At 31.2% G+C, this 1,328-nt stretch overlaps 1 protein-coding gene and 1 long non-coding RNA gene across 3 annotated transcripts in view; one reads left to right on the top strand and one right to left on the bottom strand.

Annotated features, from left to right (window-relative positions):
• Positions 1 to 1,328, top strand: part of MBOAT2 (membrane bound O-acyltransferase domain containing 2) — a 204,382-nt gene that overhangs the window by 35,422 nt on the left and 167,632 nt on the right. Inside the window, exon 3 of the mRNA XM_019537423.1 lies at positions 1,177 to 1,254. Within this exon, the coding sequence (XP_019392968.1) occupies positions 1,177 to 1,254 (78 nt within the window). The remainder of the gene's footprint in view (positions 1 to 1,176; positions 1,255 to 1,328) is intronic.
• LOC109311665 overlaps positions 1 to 1,328 on the bottom strand; it is a 26,497-nt gene that overhangs the window by 24,626 nt on the left and 543 nt on the right. The gene's annotated exons all lie outside the window — the stretch shown is intronic.

Below are 1,328 nucleotides of genomic sequence, written 5' to 3' on the forward strand. Positions count from 1 at the left end.
CATATGCTCCAGCTTTGGTAGCACCATCACGAAGTACAGAACTTTTGGAAACATTTTGATGGGCATGCAACAACTCACTTCAATCACTTGCTGTTGAAGGAGGGGTAACTGGGTATTGTATAGTCCTAGGTAAACTGTACTGCCACTCATGATGCATTTTTGGATGTGAAAATCTCAAAACTGATTTCACAGCTTTCAACCTGTAGCTTGGTCCTTTTCTGGAATATAATAGCTCCACATTGTTTCTGAGGCCAGAAATGAGTTTGCAGGCATTTAGAAACATTTGAGAATACTGAACAAAGTTCACTTACAAAAGCTGAACAGAAAATAACATATTAGAATAATCCAGGGATTGCTTTTTTCCTTATTGCTTTAACTGAATTGGTTCATTTGAGTCCTTTATTCAAAAACCAGAAATAGATTGAAGACCTCTACCATTTTGTAGAGTTTGTGATTGATTGTCAAGTATTTGTTTCTGGACTGAAGAAGAAAATGTCAGATGAAGAGCTGATTATGCAAGATGATGAAGCAGACAGATGTACTGATGAATTTGTTAGTGACAGTGACATAAATAAAGCATTGGTTATAAAGAGGGCATTGCAAAGATAAATAATTTGATGAAGTGACCTATTATCTACCTGCATTTAATTTTTTTAAAATTTAATTTTGTTGCATCTCTTTAATATTCAGTAACATTCAAATGTAAATACTAATGTATGCTGCTAAAACATTAAATTGCTTATCATATGTTATACTATTATAAAATATGCATTATAATAATATAATTTTAAAATTTCAGGTAATTGTGTTTCATTTTGAGTTTAGAACATAATTCAGTAAAGTATCTAAGTGGTTGGAGGTTTTGTAGCCTTTTGTTTTCTTACTGTTCTAGTAGAGTAATACTTTAAAATACTTAAACTAGTTTTGACATTATTTGGCTAGTCAGTTTATTTTTTATTGGTCAAATGCCCAGGTATTATGAAGGGCAAACGTTCAATTATTCTTTCATTTATTTAACCAAAAAGGAATTTTAGGTGTAAACTTTAAGTACATACAAAAGCCCACCTTTTATTTTAGATAAAAAATATATACCAGTACTGGATTTTTGCTAATGGAAAATGAATGCCTAGAAGTGACTATTTATACTTTTTTTTTCCCCCACCCCCCTCTCCCCAGGTATGCCTTACATTTTGTTATACAAAGTGGAATTTCTTACTTTATCATGATCATAATAGGAGTGGAAAATATGCACAAGTGAGTATTAGAATTCTTATTTAAAATCTGGAGGGTTTTAAATGAATGAAATTTGAACACATATTTTAAAATGT

This window comes from Crocodylus porosus, unplaced genomic scaffold (genome assembly GCF_001723895.1).
Source record: "Crocodylus porosus isolate Cpor-Errol unplaced genomic scaffold, CroPor_comp1, whole genome shotgun sequence".
NCBI classification, from domain to species: Eukaryota; Metazoa; Chordata; order Crocodylia; family Crocodylidae; genus Crocodylus; species Crocodylus porosus.